Below are 22462 nucleotides of genomic sequence, written 5' to 3'. Positions count from 1 at the left end.
ACTTGGCCATCGACCCAACTATTTATCCATTCATTTCCTTTTTCATTTGGCTACCCCATCCATCCCACTGCCCAACAGTTTAAGAGCATTCTCTAAGCACTCGGGGCTAGACACTGTGCCAAGCATTTAAGAATTCACAGACAAATAAGGCAAAGCCCTGGTCTCTGGAAGCCCCAGTTTAGTAGACATCAGCAAGTGCAGGCCAACAATGTCCTGGGCATAGTTCAGAGTTCAGGCCCTCCTCTCGGCCAAGTGACTTGAGGGAAATGAGTGAGGGCCGGGCCCACAGAACCGTCAGCTAGAAAGCACCCTGGGTTGAATGGCGGGAGGTAAAAATTCTGCTTCCAGTTCTGCCTTCCATGGCCTCTGAGACCCTCTCTGGCCCCTGACTTCCACCCAAATAAAGTGTAGAGATTGTTCTGAATCTCGAGATTTCTAGGAGCCCCCATAACTCCCCAGGTGAATGCAGCCACCTCCCCCAGAGTAAATGCTACACGATATTACATTCGTCTGTCTCTGTGTGGGCCTTCTCTGTGGAACTGTTAGCTCATTAGGTCCCCACAGGCTGGAAGGGGGCCTGGCACATGGCACATACCCTGCATTCATACATTTTCTAAACACACGATGGAATGAACAGAGGGATGAAGAGAGGGTAGCTCAGCCCGGCCCGGGGGCTGTAGGTGGGAAAAGTCAGATGAGGCTCGGCTAAGGAGGGGAGGTGAAGGGCAGCCCATTGTGGCGGGGGACAGCATACACCCGGCAAAGCTGGTGAGGAAGGTCAGACGCTGCTCCCTTCCCCTGGGCCCCTCCACATGCGCCTGGCCACTTACCTCCAGTTCTTGGTATGTGGGGGCCCTTCCTCTAGGCGTAAGAGGGCGTAGCGTGCTGCACTGAGGGACAGGCCTCGGATCCCGTCGCCCCACTCCTTCTCAGCCCTGGAGGCCCGAGGGAATCAACCAGGGGTGTCAGAAAGACCCATGCACACTGAAGTGGCCGCCCCAGGGCAGAAAATGTGCAGCCATTCTGTCACCTCCTTTTCTCGAAGCTTCAGCCCCTCCCTCAGCTCCTGTCCTCTATCCTGCAATCCCACACCTATCACCCCTTTCCCTCCCCCACTCTTACCTCATCGCCACCCCCTCCCATCCCTTAGCCTCTCCCAGCCCTCCCGCCCCCTGTGCTTACCCACGGTACTCGATATACTTGTAGATAAGGCCAGCAATGAGCATGGCCACCAGCGCATAATACCAGGAGCAGATAAACATGAGGGCCAGGCAGAGGCTCATGCCCAGGAAGGAGAGTGTCCTGGAGAATGGGAGGAAGACCCAGCCTCTGAGCCCTGGCAGGACTGTCACTGGTGCTGGGGTTCAGACAGCAAGAGTTAGACGGGGTAGGGCCTGGGCAAGCACTGGGAGGTCTAGGGTTGATCAGGTCTGGGGGAGCTCACACCATCATCTCCATGAGCAGCACCATAGGGATATGGGACCTTCTGGATGAATGAGCAGCCACAGGCAGGGCACCACCCCAAGCCCCACCCAACTCTTTGTCTCAGTGCCTTCTTAGACCCTGCTAGACCACCCTGCCTGAGGGCTTCCAAGGCAGAGGTCTCTGGAGAGAGCTGTAGGCAAGATCTCCTGGTAAGATTGTGCCCCCAGGAAAAGGTGACTGGCAGAGCAGGAGCACTAAGATGGGAGTCAGGCAGCCTGGATTCTAGTCCAGGTATGCCATAGTCTTTCTGGGTGACTTGGGGCCAGTCCCTTCCCCTCTTTGAGCCTGTTTCCTTTCTGTAGAACAAGTATGGTCATTCCTGCCCTGTCGGCCCCACAGGCCAACTGTGAAGCTGAAGGGCCATAAAGTGAAATGATCAGAGCCCCAGGCTCCATGTAATAAGCACCTTCTGGTCACTAAGCCCTGTAACACTCACAAGAGCCCCATGAAGTCAGGGCAGTTGTCACCACCATTTCGTAGCTGAGGAAACCTGATGTTTCCTCTTCTAGTCTGTAAGATGTTGAGCATGATGCACAGGGGAGGGATCACAGCCAAGACTGTAGATGGCCATGTTATATTACTATCTGTGATTAGAAGGAGACCCTCTCCAGAACCTTTCTCATGCTAGTCAGGCTACAAAAACTGAAGAAATGGGCTCTCTATTTAAGTTTGGGATTCTTAGACCTCAGGGAAGGGCTAGGGTGAGGTGGGGGTTGAGGTGGAGACGAGAGGGTGGTTCCATCAGGAAGGGAAGGGGACAGGGCACCCACCAGTGGTAATAGCGAAAGCGTGGCCTCCAGTTGGGTGTCCTCAGCAGCGTCTGCACTGCACAGGCCAGGTTCACAAACATGTAGCACATCAGGAAGAACCTAGAACACAGAAAAGCCCCAGGAGAGACAGAGATGCAAAGGGAGGCAGAAAGAGAAAGAGAAACATAAAGAAAGAAAGGCGGAAAGAGGATAAGAAATTGGAGAGGTGGTCAGATCACTTTCTGGTGCTTAGGAAGGGATTCAAAGGCCAAATCCCCTTACAACACACCCTGGCACATGTGGGAATGAATCTCCATATAACAAAAGACGGACCATTAAACAACTGGGTGGGCTACCCAGGGTCACAACTGGAGGATCCAGGTAGAGAGACACCCCCTTCCCCCAGAGCTGATGGGGAGGGCAAGAGGCCAGCACGCACATAGAGAGGATGGGGGCGACCTCGTCGAGGGATGCAATGAGGATGCCGATCTCGCAGATGCAGGCAGTCAGGAGCAAGGCCCACGTTGGCTCTCCATTTGCTTTGCCATGGCCAAAGACCTAGGGACACAGCAACCATCATAGAGGTCTGAGATCTTAGAGACTTCTCGTCTCTCTTCTCCAGTCTTGGGGACTAGTGCAATAAAGGCAGGACTCCCCTAACCAGTGAGGAAGTAGGGAGAGGATGCTGTATTCCTCACCCTTTAGGGGTACCCAAGGGGATGCCAGGCTTTGGCTGTGTCTCTCCCACTCTGTCATTGGTACCTCAGGGCAATGAAGTTCAAATGATCCCTTAAGGGGAAAAGAAGCACCTGCGGGACAGATGGAGAAGAGCTACAGGGGCCAGCAAATGGCCGTGACTGTGTGCTCCATAAATCTTTTTTTTTTTTTTAAGCACCATGGAGAGAGCCACACTTTTCTTGCCCTTTGGCTGCCTCCCTACCTGATCACTCAGCCAAAGGAGGGCCATTTATTTCTCCCCTAAGAGCAGACAGCTCTGCCCAAAGAGATGGCACTGCCATGGGCCAAATCCCAAATAAGGCACATCCATTCTTCTTAGTGGTAGTGCAGAACGGAAGGGCCCCAGGGGTCCTTGGCTCACTGGGTGGTCTCTCTGGGCAGTGGCTTGGCTGGCTGGTGTAGTGGTTGGGCTGCTCTTCCCACACTCCATCCCCCACTGACCTGCAGGAAGGGCACTATGCCATCCCGGGAGATGGCCTGCAGCAGGCGTGGGGCCCCCGTGAGGCTCTGCAGCCCAGCCCCACAGGTGGAGAAGAAGGATCCGATGACAATGACCCAGGGGGACGGCCAGGCCAGTGTGCCCACCACCAGATTGCCATTCACAGCTTCACCAAACCTGGAATGAAGGGACAGGCGATGCTGGGTGAGCAATGCTGCCGCAATTTCCAAGGCACGTCTCCCACACTGACCTCAGGACCAGCTGTATGCCCACTGCGGGACTAGGCTCTAAGGGAGCAAGGGGGGAGAAAAAGCTCCTAATGCCCTGGGCACTTTCTGTCTGTGTGACCTTGGGCAACTCATTTAACCTCTCCTTGCCTCAACTTTCTCACCTGTAAAACAGGATCATTATAAACCCATCTCATGTGATTGGTGACAAGACAAAAGGAGATAACACAGGTAAAATGCTCAGCACCATGCCTGGAACCAGATCCTAAGAGTGATTATGGTAAATGGTCAATTGTGTAATATTATGTTAACCTGGTAAAATCTCTTAGCTTGTTAGAACCTGTGTCTCCATCAGAAAAATGGGGTCCTGACCTCATGGCGTGGCCATGGTCGTGTGGTGTGAGAATCAAAGAAAAGCATTTTCTAACAACGGCATTATCTTAAATTGAAAGATGCTGCCTTGGTTGGTAGAGCGAGCCCTGTGACTGGAGTGTGCAACCAGAGGTTATGCTCAAATGGGCCATTGCTGAAGGACTACAAGAATCAGATGAAGCGTTTTACTGGATGACCTGCTGAATCCCTTGCAATCCTGTAGGAGGTCTATGATTAAATGAAATAAGCAGAGATTAAGTCGCCCTCAAAAGTGAGTAAGTGTAATATATGTAAATTGTCCATTTGGCCAGGTCACTCCCCTGCTTAAAACCTGTCAGGGTGCCCCTGATTTTCTATAAAATAAAGCTCTAATGTCCTGCTACCAAAAACCAGGCTTCCAGGACTGGCTCCAGCCTCATGTCCCCATTCCCCACCTTACAGAAGCCAGGACAGCACCATGGAAACTGTCTTCTGTGACGAGACCTCCTACTTCACCCTGCTGGTGGTGCATGCCCACACCCTTCAAAAGTGTATGCTCCAGCAGCTCTGACTTGCTTATAGCTACAGGCACCCACGTGCACATGCACTCGTGCACACACACACACACACACACACACAGCTGTTTCTCTCCTCTACCCTTGTTCATGTTGTTCCCACCACCTAAAATGCCCTTCCTACTCCTAGTCACCTAAGTAATCTCTAATCAACATAAATAAGAAGGATAAATATGAAAATGTGTGTGAGGCACTTCCAGCATCACCTCCTCCTCCCCAGCCCCCCGGGGACTGGATTGCAGTCTCCTGTGCACTACCAGAGCCCCCGTACTTTACTTTAGCCCACTCCTGATGCTCTGCATTCCGAGTCTGTTGTTGAGTATGGTTACCAGCCCCCAAGAGCTCCTTCAGGACAAAAAGCATGGGTTATTTATCTTTATTCCCCCCAGAACTCTGGACAGCGACCAACACATAGACATTTAGGAAATGTTAAATGGGTTAATAGATTTTAAAGAAGAAAAAAAAAAGGAAAGTAGCATTATCCTCAAAAAAAAAAAAAAAAAAAGAAAGACACTATCCAAGCTTCTTGAGCAAGATAAAATGTAATATAAAAAGGTGAATTTGCAAGCAATCCCCTGTGACCTCCCTCCCACAAGTCCCCTTGCACAGGCTCAGCACTCTCTGCTGGGTCTGTTTCCCAGAACTTGGCCCCCTATACCTACCACCCAGGACAGAATCAGCCCTGATTCCCTTACTTACTTGTCCCGCAGGACGACTCCTTCAATGCAGGCCCCAAACAGAACAACGGAGCTGATATCTGTAGCAGAGGATGAAGGAGAATCCCCAGGGTGACATTCCCCCCTTTCTCCTCCCAAGCTAGCTGGGTGAGGCAGCAGCGGAAGCTGCCCTCCCTCCAGGCCTCCCTGCCCAAGGTGGTCCCAGCCCAGCAGTGCAGGATACAGACAGCAGAAGTGGTGGCAATGGCCAGAATGGTGCCAGTGGGAATTGACTTCTGGGCATCCCGTAGGTCCCCAGAGCGGTTAGAACCAGCCATGATCCCTGTGAATAGAGAAGCAGCTAGGACAGGGTCCATAGGAGACCAGACAGAACAAGAAGGAAGGACACCAGCCCTGGAGTCAGGAAGCCTGGGATCTAGTCCTGGCATACCAACTGGTGTGAGAACCTGACCATATTACTTGGCTTCTCCTGGCCTTAATTCCCTCATCTGTGCAATGGGAATCCAGATTGTTGGCTCCTGCCTCTGTGATGAGATTGTAGGACGAAGAAATTCCCCACATCATCATTGACTCTCTACCCATCACTCCCAGGCAGAGTCCTCCCTCTCTGAGCTCCCCTTCACCTGTGACTGAGGGGAAGTAGATGCCAACCAGCAGGGTGAAGTAGGAGGTCATATCGCTGAAGACATAAGGATGGTCCATGTCGACAGGAGTGCCCTCTGCCAGGCCCACCGAGGGCATGCCACGCCTCTCCACAATCACCCCTTTGGTCAAGTAGGAGCTCCAGAGGTTCTCTGTGGGGAGAGACAGGATGCTCAAGAGAAAGACCAGAAGTCAGGGTACTAGAGCTCTAGGGCCAGGAGGTGGGGTGGGCAAAAAAGAAGGGTGAAGGTCAACCGCTTCTCACTCCCCTGGGGGCCTTGGTTCTATTTTATTTCCACTGACATTTCCTAAGCTCCTGCTTTGGGCCAGGCCATGTGCAGATCTAGTCCTTGCCCTCAAATAGTCCTGTCTAGTGGAGTAAAAAACATATAAAGACCTATCTCAGACTGATTCAATATGTCCCAAACTGATCTCAGCACCCAGCCACCTCAAATCAGCTCCTTTTTTGTATCCCTTATCTCACCAAATGGCACCACCATCAATTCAGACAACTTCACTTTGCCTTCAACTGCTGCCATCCCCCTCTCCATTTCAAAACCATCTCCAACTTCTGCCCACTATCCCTTCTAAATATTTCTCAGATATGCCCCTTCTCTCCTGTCCAGGGTTCCCTCACTTCTGCACTATTGACATTTTCGGCCAGATCATTCTTTGTTATGGAGGGCTGTCCTACAGCACTGTAGAATGTTTAGCAAAATCCTGGTTTCTATACATTAGATGCCAGTAAAAAGCATCTAGCTGTGATAGCCAAAAATGTCTCCAGACATTGCTACATGTCTCCTGGGGGGCAAAACAACCGTGGGGGAGAACCACTGCTCCACTCCCACTGACATCACTCCATCACTCTAGGTTAGAAAACCATCATCTCTCACCTGGACTCAGCATTGGCCTCCTCCTGGACTCCCTGCCTCTGTTCCCTCTCCCTTTTACCTCATCAATATTAGCAGCCAGAATGAACCTTTAGAAATGATGAGCTGACCATGTCCATCCCTTATTTGAAACCCTTTGGTGGCTCCTCATTGCTCTCAGGACATGGTTCAAACACTTCAACATGGCTTCCAAGGCCTGCCACAATATGGCTTATACCAGCCTCTCCGACATCATTTATTGCCCCTCCTTCCTCTGTACTTTATGCACCAGTCACACCAAATTATTTGTGGTTGGAAGGACACAATATGCTCTTCTCTGTCTGCATGCTTTCAGGCAAGCTGTTCTTCTGCCTTAATTCCTTTATTCCCCTAGTATAACTCAAAATCTCTTATTTTTCCTTCAAAGTCCTCTTCAGATGAGTCTAGGAAGCCTTGTCTTGCCACCTTATACACATGACCACTCCCTCCCCTGTGAGGTCTCTGTTCATTGAATGCACATCTACTCATATCGTAATTTATTTGCTAATACATCTGTGTCTGCCATTAGAGTCTTTGAAGCCAAGGACTGTGACTTATTTATGTCGTATTCCTGGCACTTAGCACAGTGCTGGACACTAAGTAGATGCTTAGTGAATAGCCGTTAAACTGATGACTTTCTTTCCTACTAGGTGGTAAGATATTTGAAGGCTCCCTTTCATCTCTGTTCCTTCATGATGCCAAGGACAGGACATGGCCAGTGTAGGTGCTCAATTAAAACCAATTTCCTTTAAGTGAATCCCAAGGAGAGTTCCTTAATCCTGACCGTTTAACCCACAATCCCTGTAGTGTTCCCTGGACACTAGCCCTCTTCCCTCCCCCAGACCTTTGATGAGGCCACTGGCAGCGCCAGGGATGCCCTGGATCTCCGTGACATTGTTTCGGGTGAAGTACTCATCACAGGTGGCGTTGAGGAAACGGGAGGAACAGAAAAGGCCCCAGAGCCGTGTGGTCACCGTCTCATTTCCTTCCCAAGCCAGCTTGGCACAGACATCAAAGCCATGGCGAGACAGTGTGCGGTTCCCCAGGAGGCAGATCCTAGGGAGAGAAACAAGGGAGGAAGATGGGGGAGGGACATAACCTTGCCTTGGCTTCACAATAGAACCACCGGGGGAGCTCTAAAAAACACAGATCCCAGGGCCCCGTATCCAGAGATTCTGATGTAATTGGGATGGAGCCCAGAATGGGTGTTTTTTCAAAGCTCCCCCAAGTGATTTTAGTATGCAGCCATCCCAAAGAAGCACCGTTTTAGTGCAACGCTATGTTTCAGCACCATGGACAGCAGTCTCTGTGCGTCATCCTGGCAGTGAGATGTAAGGGAGTTTGTCCTTAAGAAAGAGGCAGAACCCACAGAGATCTGTGCCCCTAGATCCTCTCTTCTATGACCTTTCCCATGATCGAGAAGGTGTCCAACTCTAATAAGTTGTCCTATTCCAGGAAATTGTCCCCACCCAGGAAATGCTTCCCTAACATAGAGAGTCATCCCTTCAGAAATCGTCCCACTTGCTTCTTCCTTCCTAAGTCCACCCCATCTGCAAGCAGTTTACCCTCACAGGGGAAACTCTGCCCACCTCCAGAACATATTACCCCACCCTGCAGAGATTCCCCCCAAACCAGGAGAGACTTTCCCTCCCAAGAAAGTTTGCTCTGAATCCACAATCACTCAGATTCTGAGAGATGAGGAGAGGGAGGTCGGCAGATACTGACACTGCAGACCCTGAAACTGAGCCAGGGAGGAGGAGCACAACGCCTTAGGCTCAGAGCAACAGCACTTACGGGAAGTTGGGTGGGTCGAAGGCAGATTTGATGACCCCGGCATAGATGGCCAGGATGGAGAGGATGACACAACCCAGGAAGACAAGGGCAAACTTGTTGACATACTTGACGCCCACAAATACCACAGTGGCCATGCAAGTGAGCACACAGGTGCCATACACACGCATATTGTTCAACATAGCTGCTGCCTCCCCACTGGCATCTTCTGCCTTAAAAATGGCCATAGCTGGGAAGAGGTAAGCCTGTGGAAAGGGGGCAAGGAGGTCAGGTGAGTGACACAGCAAGAACCAGCTAAGAATCACCCCCAAGGATATAACCCGAAGTGCAGGAAGCACTCTGGAAAAAAATATGCTCATCACAGCATATTTACAATAGCGTAAGACTGGAAATGACATCCACTGATAGGAGGAAATGGGATCATCTGTATTCTTTTTGCACATATGTGTTTTCTAAAATTTCCATACCAAATATTAATATGTTTATATTCATAGAAAAGTTATTTTCACTTGTAAATGATATTTACAAAGGGAGTTTCTAGTTATTTAGGGAAACCTATAAAGTTCTATTTTACAAAGCAGAATACAGTATCCCATAGTAAAACAAACAAAAAAAAATAGAAGGAAATACACCAAAATGTTAATGGTGATTTTCTTTGGGCAATTGTTATTTCCCTTTTTACATTTTTGATATTTTTTCAATTTTATGCAATGGGCAGAATTGCTTTTATAATAATTTTTAAGTTATTTAATTTTTTTAAGTCATGGAAGTCTACTATTATCTTCTCAGAATTTAGCTCCTTGGGTCATTTCTTTGCCATCCATTCTCCCTGTCCCCATAGTCCTCCCTTTCTGCCCCCAAACCAGAAGCTGCATCTTTTATTTCTAGTTCTCCAAGACAGTGTGGTAGAGTGGACAAGCACTGGCTTTGGGGTCAGAAAGGCACAGGTTTATATCCCTTCCACATGTTCCTTAAAATCCCTGAACTCTGCTTTCCTCATCTGTAAAAGGGGGACATTATCTAACCCATAGAACAGTTGTAAGGATAAACTAAAATGATAAATTGCAGGCCACGAAGCCTTGATAAGGTAGGGGCTTGGGAAATGTCAGCCCCACTTTCTATATACCAGGAAACCCTCCTCAGCTCCCACCTCCTCCTGGAGGGGCAGGAAGAGCCGAGACCCACATCCGCAGCCTCTCCTTCAAATACTGCCCAGCAACCTGACTTCTTCTCATCAGTCACTACTCCTAACAGGTCTCTTCATTCGTCCCCCTCACATCCTTCTTCTCTTTTGCAACCCACTGGTCATCAGCCCTGGACAATGAACAGCCACAGAGAAATCAGAACAGCCCCAGGCACACAGTAGGCAATCACAAGATGCAGCTATTGTGTGACATTGGTTTTATTATTTCTACCATGATTTTACTCTTATCGACCCACCTCTGCCACTTGGTAGCTGAGTGACCTTGAGCAAGTCATGTCACCTTTCTGAGCTTCTCATTTGTAAAATGGGCATAATAATACTTAATCCTCATGAGGATTCAAGATAATGACTGTAAAGCAACTGGAACTCTGCTGAGAGCACTGTGGGTGCCCAATGAACGACAGCTGCTCACGTTACGTAATTACTGTATCTTGTCTCCCCAACCAGACTGTGGATTCTTTAAAGACAGAACCACATCTGATTTCCCTTTGGCCTCACTGAGGGCTTGGACCTCTCCCTAGGAGGTGTCCAGGGAGCATTGGTTAACTGACTGACAGCCTGGAACCCCACACCTCCTCCTCAGCCCCTCTCACCAGCAGGATTTCGATGGTGCCCAGGATGTACATGGCCCCAGCAAAGGTAGTGCCCAGGTAGAAGCAAAGGCCCACGGCGCCCCCAAACTCCGGGCCCAGAGACCTGGAAATCATGTAGTAGGAGCCGCCCGCTGCAGAAAGAACCTGGTGTCAGCGAGAAGTTCAAGGGGAGCTGGCCTGCCATTGGGGGCAAGGAGGCTCAGGGACAGAGATGAGAAAGGGGTTGCTCTGGGCCTCATGCCTTACACGCTGCAGCCCTAGGACTGGTGGGAGACTCAGCCAGCCACTCTGAGTGGATTTTGCTGCACTAATTACCATGTTGCTAATTACCCCTCTAAGGAGGTCATGGCTCAGAAAAATAGGATGACAGAGAGGAGGGTCTCAGGCAAAGGGAGATCTCACATTGCCCTGTTCAACCCCATAAACTGCTTCCCTCCTTTCCCCTTAATACCACTGTCCCCACCTACCCCACCAACATCACAGCCCAGCCCCCAGGTTCACAGTATTTTCTCTCTCGGTCCTGACGGCCCATAAAGCCTACGGCCCTATCCCTCCTTCCAACTATCCAGGCCCCCCTCCCGACCATCCAGGCCCCTTTCCCCTCCAAGAAGCCCCATCACATACCAGGTACAACACCATTGGTTGCAATTGCACTCATGGAGATGGCCGTGAGCATTGTCTGTGAGGAGAGAGATCATCAGAGTGGCAGCTAGGGCGGGGGCTGCATTGCCCTGGGTAAAGGCCAAACCTTATACCCCATAAACACCTGCCAAACCCACAAGTCCTTACTGAGCTTCTCCCTGGTCCTATTCCAACTTCTACTCCTGCCAAGTCCTTCTTGTCAAGAAAACCTCTTATTCACCATGCACATGGAAGAATCACAAGCTACTTGTGCTCATCAGAGAGCTCTGGAAATCCCAGCTTGGCCTCTGACCAGCTGTCTGACCTGGGACAAGTCATTTCACTTCTCTAAGCCTCAGTGTCTTTATCTATAAAATAGGTTTGCTGTGTTCCTGCCTAAATGCATACACTGAATCTGATCCTGAGCAGGTATGTGACAAACCCAGACCAAGGGACATTATACAAACTAACTGATCCATACTCTTCCAAAGTGTCAGTGTCATGCAAGACAAAGAAGGAGGAGCTGTTCCAGATTAATGGAGGCTAAAATGAGCTCATAAATGAATATGAACGTGATCTTGAATTTTCTTCAGTTACCGAGGACATGACTGGGACAATTGGCAAAATCTGAATAAGGCTTACAGCTAAAACATGATTAAGGTGTCACTATTAAGACATCATTAAAGTCTCAGTGTTAGTTTCCTGGTTTTGATCATTGTGCTGCAGTTATGTAAGGGAATGTCCTCGTTTTTAGTAAACACATGCTGAAGGATTTAGGATAAAGGGGCATCATGTCTGCAACTTGCTCTCCAATTCAGGGGGGAGAAAAGGTATTTCCAGAGAGGATGGACTAAATACCATAATATGTTAACATTTGTTCTATTCTTGCAAATTTTCCGTATGTCTGAAATTATGTCAAAATAAAAGTTAAAAAGAAATAAAACAGGCGTACTAGCATCAGTCCCGGCTACCACACACGCAGAGGCGGCTCTAGGGTCATGTGTGAGGAAATGGAAACGTGACGAGAAGTAGGTGTTTCGTAAATATTTGATTTTTTTAGGGAGGATGGAAAAGATTCTGTTACAAAGCTGTTTGTGACACATACTCCCATTTCTTGTGAGCCTGGGCCAACCAAAATGTTAACGACTGCGATTTTCGAGGTGCATTTGGTTTCCTTCGGTACGCCTATCTTTTTCATCAATGAACCTGCATTACTTGTGTAATTATACACACACTCACTCACACACACACACACAAACACAGATCCAGGTGAAACCTGGTTAGTGGCCATCAGGGACCAGCCTGCGAGAGGCAGGAAGGATCAGACAGACCTAATTTACTCTCAAAGATCATACGCAGTGGTTCCTATAAAAAGCTCAGGTCTCATGCTTCCCCTCCTCCCTGCCCCCACCCCAGGTCTCTGCTCTGCCCCAGCGGTCAGGGGGGTGGGGAGGGGGATGGTGTCACTCACACAGGAGCAGCAGATGAAGACCATGCAGAAGGCCTCCATGATGCCTGCAATGCCCACCACCCACGTGAGTCGCAGGAAGAGAATGACACCGAAGATGTTCTGCAGGCACGGGAGGTACACGCCCATGAAGGTGCCCATGCGTGGGGCCTGCCGAGGAGGCCAGAGTCAGTTCCTGCAGCCCCTCATCACTGCGAACGCCCCAGACCCACTCCTTCTCCCCGTTCTCCATCCCCCACTCTCCTTCTTTCTCCACCCCCATCCCTTCATCCCTCTTCCCTCTGGTGCTCACCCCGCTTCCCTCTCCCCTCTTCCTTCCATCTCTATCCCTCATCTCCCAACCCTTCCTCACCCTCAGCCCCTTACTCCTAAGCCCTCTTCCTCCATCATCCATCCACCTCTCCTTCCTCCCTCCTTCTTTTTTCCCCAAAGTCCTCACCTGCACTGGCTTCTTTTTTCCACCCTCATTGTTTTCTGCCTCTTCATGCTCCCTACTTCCCTGGGGCAGGTTGGTGTAGTTGGCCAGGCCACTGAGCAGGGAGGACACCATGGGGCTGGTGTCCATCTCCTCCTGTGGAGGGAGGGTGGCAGTAGTAAGACACAAGGGCCTAGGGGAGGGACAGGCGAGCTCCTTGGTAGGAGGCCAAGAGAGATGGGGGCAAGGATGGCAAACCACTGGGGCTGGGATGCCATGGGGAAGGAGAAGGAATAGGCATGGAAAACAGGGAAAGAGGGTGGCGGGGTAAGGAGAGGGAGTAGCAGGGGTGACGGGAAGGAGAAGGTGGACCTGGGGAGGATGTGGAGAGAAGGACACCTCCTGAGGGAGGGAGGGATGGCAGTGAATGGGGGAAATGAACTGGAGAGGGGGGCACACCCCAGCAACCCACCTCAAACAGGGCCATGTTCTTGCCATCGTACTCCCTTCCCTTCTCTGTGTCAGTGCTGTTGATGAAGGGGCTGCTCTCCTTGGGGTTGCCATCACCTGAGAAGGCAGAGGAGTCAGGGGTCTGGCACCAGCTGGTTGTCATCCCTCTGCTTGCACATCCAGCTGTGTGGCCACTGGAACTCTCTGAACCTCCATTTCCACATCAGAAAAAGCTGGAGCTAACAGTAGCCCGCTGCAGTGTTTTCGTTGGCAGCATGTATAAAGAGCCCAGTGAGCTCCTTGGCACATACTACATTTTTAATGAACGTGTGAGTGCTTCCTTGCTCTTGGGGTCCTTCTTCATTCACCAGGGCACCCAACACTCGTCGGGATCCCCCTCTTGACCATACCTGGGACCATGCTGGTGTTCTGTGATGGAAGCATGCTCTTTCCCAGAGGCAGAGATAGAGAATACTACAGCCGGAGGCCCAAAGGATACTCCACCTCTTGGAGAAGTGACCCATTTGGCATCTCCTATGCTCCTCATGCATCTTCCGTCAACACATATTCACTGGATCTCTCCCATGTGCCAGTATGGGCATGGGGAGGGAGCAGAGAGTAAACACAGACCAAGACACTGTCCCTGCCCTCAGGGAACCCACAGGCAAGAGAGATAAACTAGTATCCAGGAATTTCCAACCCAGAGTGGTAAATTCTGTGATAGAAGATGAACAAGGGACTGTGGGAATATAGGAGAGGCATTCGGCCCAGCCTGGGAGGTCACGGAAGCCTTCCCAGAGGAAGTGACGAGTAGGCTGAGAACTGAAGGATGAGTAAGAGCTAGACTGGGAGGGAGGCGGGAGGATGTTCCAAGCAGAGAGAACAGCATGTTCGCTGTCCCAGAGGGGAGAGTGAACAGAGTGGGTCAGAAATGCTGAAAGAAGTTTGATCTGGCTTGAGTCTGAGGAAGGGGCAGGGAGAGCGGGGCTGAAAGGTGGAGACTGACTTATGAAAAGATGAGCCTCAGAAGGTGCGGGCTGGGTCCTTACATGATTAGCAGACCATGTTAAAGGTTTTGGCCTTCATCCAGAGGACAATTGGAAGTCATCGAAGAGTTTGAGGCAAAGAAGTGCCGTGAATGGAGTCGTGTTTTAGAGCAATCACTCTGGCCTTTAGATGAAGAATACAGATGATAGTCTGAGAATTTAAGCAATCCAGGCAAGGGCTGATGATGACCCAGACCAGAGCAATGCAGGGCAATGGGCAGACTCAAGAATTACTGGCACATATTTCTATGCCAGATGTTTGGGGACGTGGGAAGGGGGAATCTAGGGTAATGCCTGGGGTTCCTAGCATAGGTTAATGGGTGGGTGATGGTGCTATCTAATAAATGGGGGAAGAGAAGCGATTGGGGTGGGGAAGATGCCGAATTTGATCGACGGTAAGGTAGAATAGGACACTCAAGCAAATATGTCCAGAAGCCACTTGGATATACAGAGTCTGGGGCCCAGGAAAGAGGCTGGGCAGAGAAAAGATGAGGGTAACCCATGAGAATAGGTGGAGGAAGTGTGTGAAACCGTGCATCTGGATGAGATCACCCAAGGAGAACGGCTCTTGGGCATCTAGGAGAGGTCCTTTCAAAGAGATATAGGGGACCCCCACAGGCACTTTACCTTGGCTTCAGCCGGCACCCTTTCTCAGTTCCAGGGCTGAATCCCAGTAGTAGACATCTCTCTGGACCCTAGGGAGACTCCCCAATTAACAAATCCCAAACGAAGTTGAGGCCCTATGTATTCCGAATTTCCTGTTCCCTCATCTCCTGTCATGTCTCTCTCCACCTCCATCTTCCCAAATCCTCCCCCATCCCTCTCCTCCCTACCTCCTGGAAACCTTCCTTAGTCTCCCAGCCTGGGTCCATCCCTAGAGCACAACCTGTTAACAAATCCAATCTCATCCTGACTCAAAGTCATTGAAGGGGGAAGGGATGCCTCACCAGCTCAAGGGACACCCACCACCTTCTCCTCCCACGACCTCCACCTCATCCATCAAGCCAGCAACTCTTGATCCCTAAAGGGGCGGGGGGGGCACCATCACCTCCTCCTTCTCACATATGAGTTCCTGGAAATGACAAACCTGTCCCCCCAGTGAGAATCTAGCACATAATAGAACCTCAGGAAAAAAAAAAATCTTTGGAGGCAAATTCCCCCAGGCTCCCTTCCTGACCCCCAGGGTCTCAGAAGAGCTGTCTGGGGCCAGAGAACAGGAGAAATAAAAGAGAAGTGGGTCCCTCCTCCTTTTACAATGCTGACAAAATGCTTCATATTCTCACCACACTATGGTGGGAACAAGAGGGTTGGAGGGGATGAGAACAAATTTCTTGATGGTTAAGGAAAGGGGCTGGGGTCAAGATTTAGGCTCCAGTTCCAGCTTCACTGGCTGTGTCGACATGTTGCGCAAGTCGCTTAAACTCTCTAAGCCTCAGTTTCCTTCTTTGCAAAGGGATAATAATTGTGCTTAGCTCACAGGGCTGTCCTGAGGATTAAGGGAAATAATGCCTGTTGGGTGTGCCTGGCACATAAGCGGAACTATTGCTGCTATTACAAGTACGATTATTATTCATGCACATGGTGCCCCACCCAGCCCGGGCTCCCCATCCCATACCCCTCCCCAAGCCCCAGGATTTAGGGGTCCTGTGCCCTGTGGATCTGGGTCTCTCTCCCGGCGGCGTCCGCTGGGGGGCCGGAGCAACCGGACACGAGAGTCCCTCCCCTCTGCCTTTCACGCCCCCTCCCAAGCCCCTCCTCCTTCCCGGGGTCCCGGGGCGCGTGCTGGGTGGCAAGGGGGGCGTCCTGGCTCGAGATCCCGCTACTAGGCAGCCCCGCGCCGGTCTCCATGGCGACCGCGCGGGGAGAGAGCGCAGCGCGGAGCCGAGGCGGCCACGCGCCCGCAGCCGCTTATGTAACGCGACGCGCAGCGCGGAGCCAGGCTCGGGGCCGGATCCCAGCTAGGAGCTGAGGGCCGGGGAGAGGGCGGCTCAATAGGCTCGTCCTGGGTCCCGCCCTTCCACCCGCCATCTGGACGGGACGCTAGGCTCCCGGCCTCGTCTGCCGCGGCTGATTTCGTCCCCTCCTTGGAACGGTGGGCGCACTGGTTGCGGGGAGAAGGGCGAGCTTCAGGAGTTCTCAGAGAAGCAGGGGGAACTCGCCCTGAATCCCCAGAGCCAGGACGCAGGCTGATGGGTAGCGGCGAGTGGCGCGCGCGCCGAGAGGCAGGGCCAGACTGAGGCTGAGCCCTCTCCGCCTGGCCCCCGCCCCGCCCCCGCCCCCTGGGAGCTCTCAGCCCGAATCGGCTTTCAATTAAGCTGCGGCGGCCAGAGCTCCCGCAGAGGAAACAGGCGAGCGGCGCGGGCTAAGGAGCCTCCCCCGGGGGGCCTGGGGCCAGGCCTAGGGGAATCCCCAAGCCAGATTGGGGGAGTGGGGGAGGGCGTCAGACCCCAAGGGGATAGGGGTCTTCTTTAGTCCAGAGGATTCTTCTTTAGTCCAGAGGAGCCCTCTTACTCTTCGAGCTATTACCACCTCCCTGAGGTCAGTACCCAGGTCCTCACCTACATCCCCAAGAACATAAGATGAGAGATGGCAGAGGCTCTTGGTCTGATAGTCCCTCTTCCCTCAAGCCCAGCAGGTCCTTAGGGCCCCCTATGACCATCTTGGGGCATCACTAGGAGTCGGTCTCCCTCTGGGACCCCAAACATCTGACCCAGGTCCTGGCCACTCTAGTTCCAGGTTCCGGACCCTACACAGAGAGAGAAGGTCTCCAGACGGGCCCTCTACACTCAGAGTCTAGAAACTAATGGGGAGTGGGTAGAACCGAAGGGAGTTCCTAGTTCGACTCCTGTTCCACACAGAGATGCCTCTTTTCTAGGCCTCCTGAGACCCCTTGGAAACCCCAAGGCCCAGAAAGGCACAAACCTCAGGGTAGAGAAAGCAGGGGCTAGGGGATCGGACCATACCCTGTGTCTGGAGGGAGCAGAGATTATCTCTCAGCCTGAGCCCCTGTCCTCAGAATGGAGGCATCTGAAGGGGATCCTAGATGGCAATGACCCCCGCGCACACACACACACACACACACACACCTCATTCCCTGGGCACCGCGTCGGGATGCCTGGTTCTGCCGCAGACTCGACTTTGCCAAACCCTCTTCCCCCGTAGCCTAAGCCTGCTGGGGAGGGGGCGGCTGCTGGATGAGGCAACCCCAGGGTCACTGGGGAGATGGATGAGCTAGCTGGCCAGCCAGTGGTTCAGACCCCTGTATACCACTCAACCTCAGGGAGGAAAAGGGGGGTCTTAGACAAAGAATTGGGGACCCTGGTGTTCACAGCCTTCCCAATTGGCCACTTGACTCTGACTTGGATCCAGGATCCGGAAGACTTCAAGTCTAGGCTCCCAGTCCCTGGAAGCCCCGCTCTTTCAGTCCTTGGGGCTCTTTGGCCATCCCCCGGGGAGGTCTGCAAGAGTCTCAGCTCAGAGGGTCAAGCAATGCCCAGGGGAGCGTTTGAAGGAGCGGAGCGCCGACAGCCGGAGCGGGAGGCGCGCTAGTGCGCAAGGGACGCAGCGCCGCTGGAGGGTGGGGGGTGGGGGCGGCTGACAGCGTGATGGATGGCTGAGACCGCTGGGGGGCGGCGGGGGGCCTGGGAGCCCGAGGGGGTGGCTGGCCCCGAAGACCTCGGAGCAGGGAAGCCGTGGAGGAGGGCGGCGGAAAGCAAGAGCAGCGAAAGGACTTGCTTCAAGCCCCTGGGCTCCTAGCGAGTCTCCGCACCCACCGCAGCGCGTCCGCAGTGTCCGCGCCGCGGCGCCGGGGATTCAGCGGCTGGGACCCCATTCCTGAGGCCTCATTGGGGAAGCTAGCAGAGCTGACTAGAAAGGCTCCCCCTTGCCCCGCCCTGGCAACCTCACTGTCATCCCAGGGTACCGAGAGGAAGGGGAAAGAAGGAAGAAAGGAGGGTGATCTTGCTTCCCGTCCTGAATAGGAACCCATGGGTACGCGAGAGGGAGAGGGAGATTCCGCAAAGTAGAGCTGAAAATCTCCGGAGGAGGTACGCTTCAGCCTGAGGTCGGACCTCGGGCAGCTTTGGGGGAAGGGGCCCGGATTGCTACCAAGTGTCCCCTTAAGGAGACACCGCAGCCCGGACGGGGGCTGTCATATGGCTCCAACCCCCCATGGACACCTTCCCCCCACCTTTCAGCTGGAAGTCTCAGAGCGAGGGACTGCAGCAGACTGCACCCCCCCACCCCCTCCCCGCGCCGCCGGTCAACGCTCTGCGCCAGGACGCCGGGGTCCCTTCTTGGGGAAAGGAACCCTCCTCCCGCCCGTCGAGGTCCACGTCAGCCCATTCTAGCTCTTCCATCCCCTTCCCACCGCCTCCCCCGCTTAGCTAACCCATGTCTGTCCCGGGCTGTGGGCAATGGCAAGCCCTCAGCCCCCAGCCCTGCCCGGGGCGCGGCGCATTCCAGCACCTCGGACAGCGCCTGGCGCATTCCAATGGAGCAGGGCTCCAGGCCGCCCTGGGCGCCCACCGCCCGGGGCGGTCCCAGCCGCTTCTCTGAAGGAGGCGGCCCCCGCTCTGCTTCTAACCCTAGAGCTGCCTCCTCTCCTCGCCGCCCCCTCCCTCGCCGCCCCCGGGCCGCTCCTTACCGGGGTTGGCTCCCCCATCGCCGTCCTCGCAGTCCGTCAGGTTGTTTAGCATGGTGGCGGCGCGGCGCCGGGCCCGGGGATGGCTGCTCCGCCTCGCCCGCGCCCCTCTGCCCGCCTTCGCCGCTCTCTCGCTCGCTCTAGCTCTCTCGCTCTCCGCTCCACGGAGGAAGAAGCTGCAGTGCCCGCCCGCCCGGCGCACACACACTCGCACACGGACACACGCTCACACCCGCGCGCGCCCCCTCTCAGCGGCGGCGCTGCTCACCTCATCCCGTATGCAGGAGGCGTGAGCCACTGGCGGGGTTTTGGGGGGGAGCGCGAGAGGGAGGAAGAAGAAGAGACGAGGGGCTGGCAAAGCGCGGCTGAAGGCCCCCTCGCACGAAAACCGGGGGCTTGCACGGGTGGGATGGAGGGGGGTGCTGCGGGGGACGGGGGCCTCGCCTCCCACGAGCAGACGCGGCTCCGCCCGCCCCCCACTCTCCGGCACAGGCGGGGCCGGCACGTGGGCAGGTGCCATCCCGCGCCCTAAAAATAACGGCAGGGAACTAGGTCGCGGCCGCGGGGAGGCGGCCCCGCAGTGGCTGGCTGGCTGGGGGTCTGGGGTGACCCCTAGGGGGAAGGCGAGGAGTACTGAGGCGGCGGGGGTGGGGCGCCATGGAATATGGGTCCCTGGGGAGCCTGTCTGCAAAGCTGGGGAGGCCAGCCCTGAAGAGGAGCGGAGAACCAGATCCTTTCCCAAATCGCTGTTCAAGAGGTTGGAACCGGGGGGTGTGTTGAGGCCAGAGCCCTTAACTGAAGCACTGTGCTGCCCCCAGGGGGTTCAGGGTCACTGTGCTGAACTGTCTGGCTCATCCTGTCTTAAAATGGGAAGAGTGGAACCTGAGGAGTTGCAGTAAACCCTCTCATTGTGCTTAGACTGAGTGCTAGCATCTCACCCCCAAGACAAATCCCAGTAGTCCACAGACAGGGACCCTCTGACTGTAGAATGACCCTGGGAAGGAGATGTGGTGAGGAGGAGAGAAGGCAGCAATGAGATTCCAGGGATGGCTGACTCCTCACTGGGGCTGGTGCAGCCTGAAGGGAGGGCAGGCTGGTAGGAGGCTGGCCCGTAGCGGTGGGGGAGGGAGGAATGAGGCCGCTAGCCGGTTTGGGACCAGATTTTCTCCTGGGGTGGGAGTGTCTAATCCCCTAATCCAGGATTGCTTTCTGAGGATTCCAGAGCCAGCATGCTCTCTGTGTCCCTCTCCCTCCCCTGACACCAGTCCTCCAGAAGCTTGATTGTCCTAGGACCTCTCTGGGACAACCCCTAGAATCCAGACTTGAGCCTGTGGTGGAGACATCTCAGGAAGCAGCATCAGAGGTTTGGACACTCTGTGTCTCCGGAAGATCTAAACATCCAAGGGTGAGAGAAGGGGAAATCATTTTCAGACCCCCCCTGGCCCCCAGCACTGGCCCTCTAAGTTTCAGGAGAGTTCTGGGGCTGGAGGGGATCACATCAATCATCTTATCTAATGGACAACTTTCATCTTATAGATGAAAAAGCTAAGGTCCAAAGAGGAGAAATGACAGCCTATGGACACACAATGCCAGTGAATGGCAGGATTTGATCTAAAGTCCAGTTTGCTTTATTCTAGTTTAAGACTCTTTCTCAACATAAATTCTTTTAAAAAATTTGTCCTGCCTCCAACAGAAGGGAAAAGGATAGAGTCAAATCAAACTGCTCAGCTATCTCTGATTCTTGGCTACTAAAAAGGGAACAGGGAAGGGTCTGAGATGAGCTCTTTCCCTTTTCTTGTGGTCAGGCTTCAGAGATGCAGGACTGAAGTGGCCCCTCAGCTTGTAACCGGAGGTAGGCCCAGAAGATCTTCAAGGGTTCTAAAAAGCCGCCCACACTAGAGGCCCCATTCTAGGACATGACTTTTCAGAGTCATTGACTGGACCTGCAGCTCAGAGTCCTTGAACACAATTATCAGTGGCTTCAGATGAGGTCAATCATAGTCTTTGGCAGCTGACAGAAAGGGGCTCTGGAGGGACCCACCAATAAGGTATCACTGCCACTGGGTTTTGTGGACGGTAGAAGGACTTGTTAGGATGGAGAGCTAGCTATTCGGACGAGGTGTAAGAATTGGTCTTCTTAGCTTTCCCAGGGAGAAAAATTAAAAAAGAAAGGAAGAAAGAAAGAAAGAAAAAGAAAGAAAGAAAGAAAGAAAGAAAGAAAGAAAGAAAGAAAGAAAGAAAGAAAGAAAAGAAAAGAAAGAAAGAAAGAAAAGAAAGAGAGAAAGAGAAAGAGAGAAAGAAAGAAAGAAAGAAAGAAAGAAAGAAAGAAAGAAAGAAAGAAAGAAAGAAAGAAAGAAAGAAAGAAAGAAAAGAAAGGAAAGAAAGAAAGAAAGAAAGGAAGAAAGGAAGAAAGGAAGGAAGGAAGGAAGGAAGGAAGAAAGGAAGAAAGAAAGAGGTGAAGGAGTTTGAATTGGTGACAGGGGTTAAAAGGATAGCAGGTGGATAGACCCGTGCTCAGGAATTTCTAAGCACTCCACTACCTACACACCCCACCATCACCACCACTCCCAGCAGCATTATGGTTTTCCACTACTCTGTAGAGACAGGTAACATAGCAAAATGTGTGGCATGTTCATATGTGAAGTGCTGTGAAATAAATTAAATGCCGAGATTTTTTTCAGAAATCTCAGATTTGGGATGTTCCCCCGGAGGTATTTCCATTCATTTGTGGTCCAGAGCCCTGGCCACTCAGGGACTGAGCCCGCCCACAGGAGGAACCTAGATCCCAGGGGGGCACAGGTGAAGGCAGGGGTGATTTCTCTTCCCCTGGGTGCCCCATCTGCCTACCCTCACCGGAGTTCCTATCTCACAAGGCATCTGGAATTCAAGACACAGTGAAGTTACCCTGTCCTCTGCCCCCAAACTCTATCCCTGGGAAAAATTAAGTTCTCTTTCTGGGTTTCAGTATCTCCATCTGCAAAATGAAAGGATTAGGTCACATAAATCCAAGGGATGTCTTCCCACTCTGAAAGCTCTTAGTGCTCTCTCCATTTATCTCAGATGAAGCCCAGACCAAGTATGGAGATGGCCCCTAAGGGAGACCCTATCCCTTCGATTCACACCCCTTACCTCTCAAGGAGCCTGGTCCCTATTCTGGCTTCAGGCCAACCAGCTGCAGTGAGGCTTTGAGAAAACACCATTGCAGGCACCTCCTGCACTGCTAGCCTGGCCTTGGCTAGTAAAGTCACCAGTAAGGTGACCCTCAGCTCTGAGCCCCAGGAACATGGCTGCCAGCTTAGCATCCCAACTCCACCCAGAGCCCTAGGAAGATCTAGGGCAAGGGAAACTCTCATTCAAGCGACACAAGATGCAGAGCTGGGAAGGGGCCTGTTCCTGAATTCTGAATGTCTAAAGTTCACCACCACCCCTCACCTTATGCTT

At 52.8% G+C, this 22462-nt stretch overlaps 1 protein-coding gene across 2 annotated transcripts in view; it reads right to left on the bottom strand.

Annotated features, from left to right (window-relative positions):
- The window catches only part of SLC12A5 (solute carrier family 12 member 5), a 34625-nt gene that overhangs the window by 7762 nt on the left and 4401 nt on the right, over positions 1 to 22462 (bottom strand). Inside the window, exons 1-16 of one of the 2 annotated variants that reach the window (XM_028121918.2) lie at positions 19025 to 19091; positions 13356 to 13450; positions 12908 to 13039; positions 12472 to 12618; positions 11004 to 11058; positions 10380 to 10510; positions 8586 to 8827; positions 7636 to 7847; positions 5865 to 6035; positions 5465 to 5563; positions 5264 to 5321; positions 3414 to 3588; positions 2674 to 2792; positions 2256 to 2354; positions 1183 to 1302; positions 831 to 935 (exon numbers count right to left, since the gene is read on the bottom strand). In XM_028121918.2, coding sequence (XP_027977719.1) covers positions 831 to 935; positions 1183 to 1302; positions 2256 to 2354; positions 2674 to 2792; positions 3414 to 3588; positions 5264 to 5321; positions 5465 to 5563; positions 5865 to 6035; positions 7636 to 7847; positions 8586 to 8827; positions 10380 to 10510; positions 11004 to 11058; positions 12472 to 12618; positions 12908 to 13039; positions 13356 to 13450; positions 19025 to 19076 — 2012 coding nt within the window. In that variant the 5' untranslated portion in view covers positions 19077 to 19091. Of the gene's footprint in view, positions 1 to 830; positions 936 to 1182; positions 1303 to 2255; positions 2355 to 2673; positions 2793 to 3413; positions 3589 to 5263; positions 5322 to 5464; positions 5564 to 5864; positions 6036 to 7635; positions 7848 to 8585; positions 8828 to 10379; positions 10511 to 11003; positions 11059 to 12471; positions 12619 to 12907; positions 13040 to 13355; positions 13451 to 19024; positions 19092 to 22462 lie in introns of those variants that run through there. The other variant, XM_028121917.2, reaches the window with a different exon arrangement.

The sequence above is a fragment of the Eumetopias jubatus genome, unplaced genomic scaffold (genome assembly GCF_037043125.1).
Source record: "Eumetopias jubatus isolate StellerSeaLion01/CBP00866 unplaced genomic scaffold, mEumJub1_p1.0 scaffold_9, whole genome shotgun sequence".
Taxonomy (NCBI): Eukaryota; Metazoa; Chordata; class Mammalia; order Carnivora; family Otariidae; genus Eumetopias; species Eumetopias jubatus.
The sequence above is the reverse complement of the archived record's forward strand: the minus strand, read 5'-3'. Positions and strand labels throughout refer to the sequence as shown.